Raw genomic sequence first — 2,518 nt, forward strand, 5'->3', positions numbered from 1 at the left:
ACCTATCTTCCGTCGGATGCTTGAACCTTCCGACCGACCCAAGTGGCCTGCTAGCCTCAGTTTGATGGAGGCTTTGACGGTGGGTCCCTTCGCTCCGTTGGACCGACCCGAGTGCCTACTAGCCTTTGTTCGATGGAGGCTCTAACGGTGGATCCTTCCGCTCCCTTGCCTCGAAAGGCAAAGGGGCGCTTGCATGTGGTTGTGCCCCATTTTTCACGGTTTCGCTGCAGAAGTAGGTGGGCTCCTCCCGGGCCGCGCCCCATCGCGTAGGGTCGTGTTTCGTCGGTTGCGTCCTATCCGCCAGGGCTCTGCGTCCCCTTCCCTATTAAATACGGGGAGGGGCGGAGGTCTTCTAGCTCGTCCTTTCGCCTTCCCTCGATCGCTGTGGTGAGTTTTGGGAGAGAGGAGGGTCAAGGTGAGAGTGAAAGAAGCCTTACAGATCCGTTCATCGCCTCCCATTGCGCGATGTCAAACTGGAGGCCGTCCATCGTGAAGGAGGATCTGCTGGAGGACTTCGCGAGGAGGGGGTTGCTGCCGCTGAAGGTAGTTGCGGGTTGGAGAGCACCGGAAGCAGGAACTGTTGTCCCGCGACCCGAGCACGACAAGGTTGTCTCCTTCCTCACTTTCCATGAGCGCGGGCTTGGATACCCCGCGTATTGGTTCTTGCGCGGGCTCCTTCACTGCTGGGGGTTGGAGTTGCAGCACTTCAACCCCAACGGGGTGCTACATATTGCCAGCTTCGTCACCATCTGCGAGGCCTTCCATCGGTCGGGGTCAGGCCGCGTTGATGTGTTGGAGCCCCCGAGCGCTTGGTCGAGGCCAGGCTGCGTCAGGGTTGGATTCTCCTGGATGCGAACGGATGGATTGTGGAGGTCGTTCACGAAGACTCTATCCGGGGGTGGATCCTATTTGGCCGCCAATTTTGCTAGGGAGTCAGCGGCGTCGTTGTCCTTTCGTGGGACGTGGTGTAGCTCGATCCCTCGGAACTTGCCCTCGAATTTGTGTACCTCTTGGTAGTACACTGCCATGAGTGGACTTTTGCAGGAGGACTCCTTCATGACTTGGTCGACTACTAGTTCTGAGTCGCCGCAGATGTAAAGCCGTGTCGCGCCGAGCTTGATGGCGATACGTAGCCCGTTGACGAGGACTTCATATTCTGCGACATTGTTCAATGCCTTGAAGTGGAGGCGGATTGCGTAGCAGAGCCTATTTCCCTCTGGGGAGATCAGGACCACTCCAGCCCCCGCGTTGGGTCCCATGACCGACCCATCAAAGTACATCATCTAGTACTCGTGGGTGACGTCTGGGGTTGGGATCTGGACCTCCGTCCACTCGGCGACGAAGTCAGCCAAGGCCTGAGACTTAATCACGATGCGGGGGGGGCATACTTGATGTTGTGCCTCATGAGCTCGAGCGCCCACTTGGAGATTCAACCCACGGCGTCACGATTGCAGAAGATCTCGCCTAGTGGATACGAGGTGATGACCGTCACCTCGTGCTCGGTGAAGTTGTGCAGGAGCTTCCGTTTTGCCATCAACACGGCGTACAGAAGCTTCTGGACCTGGGGGTAGTGCACCTTGGCATTAGTGAGTACCTCACGAACGAAGTACACTGGTCGCTGGGCCTTCAGAACGTGTTCGGGCTCCTCCCTTTCGACGACGAGAACGGCGCTGACCACATGGTCACTTGCTGTGATGTAGAGGAGGAGGGGTTCTTCCCGCTCAGGAGCGACAAGGACCGGGGCTGAGGTTAGCAACGATTTGAGGCTCTCTAAAGCCTTCTTTGCTTCTTCCGTCTAGACAAATACGTCCGACTTCTTGAGGAGCTTGTAGAGCGGTATCCCCTTCTCGCCGAGCCGGGAGATGAACCGGCTTAGAGCGGCCAAGTAGCCAGTGAGCCTTTGTACGCCCTTGACGTTGCGTATGGGACCCATGTTTGCGATGGCTGTGACTTTTTTAGGATTGTCTTTGATGCCACGCTCGGACACGATGTACCCGAGTAGCTTCCCCTTCAGAACCTCGAAAATGCATTTCTCGGGATTTAATTTGACGATGAACCTTTGGAGGTTCGCAAACGTTGTGGCTAGGTTTGCGATTAGGTCGCCCGCTCGAGCCATCTTTACCACTATGTCGTCAATGTAAACAGCAATGGTGGCCTTTGGCCGCTCAACCTGGTCGGTTTGGTCGGGCGGGTCGATCTGATTGGCGAAGCACCGTTGCATGCACCGCTGGTAGGTGGCACCGGCATTCCTCAGACCGAACGGCATGGTCACATAGCAGTATGAGCCATACGGGGTGATGAAGGAGGTCATGACCTGGTCGGACTCTTTCATCACGATCTGGTGATAGCCCGAGTAGGCATCTAGAAAGGAGAGGATTTCGCATCCTGAGGTGGAGTCAACTATCTGATCTATGCACGCTAAAGGAAAATGATCCTTAGAACACGCCTTGTTGAGGCCAGTATAGTCAACCCACATTCTCCATTTCCCATTTTTCTTTTTTACAAGAACTGGGTTAGC

General features: G+C 55.9%; 1 protein-coding gene across 1 annotated transcript; it reads right to left on the reverse strand.

Annotated features, from left to right (window-relative positions):
* Positions 1-905: 905 nt before the first annotated feature.
* LOC140222839 (uncharacterized) lies at positions 906-1,259 on the reverse strand. Its single transcript, XM_072293964.1, has one exon. The coding sequence runs from the start codon at positions 1,257-1,259 to the stop codon at positions 906-908; it is 354 nt and encodes a 117-aa protein (XP_072150065.1).
* Positions 1,260-2,518: the final 1,259 nt, after the last annotated feature.

Source organism: Setaria viridis, chromosome 5 (genome assembly GCF_005286985.2).
Source record: "Setaria viridis chromosome 5, Setaria_viridis_v4.0, whole genome shotgun sequence".
NCBI classification, from domain to species: Eukaryota; Viridiplantae; Streptophyta; class Magnoliopsida; order Poales; family Poaceae; genus Setaria; species Setaria viridis.

Excerpts from the sequence above, each read along its gene's own strand:
- LOC140222839 (XM_072293964.1), bottom strand. The coding sequence starts at position 1,259 with ATGGGACCCAACGCGGGGGCTGGAGTGGTCCTGATCTCCCCAGAGGGA.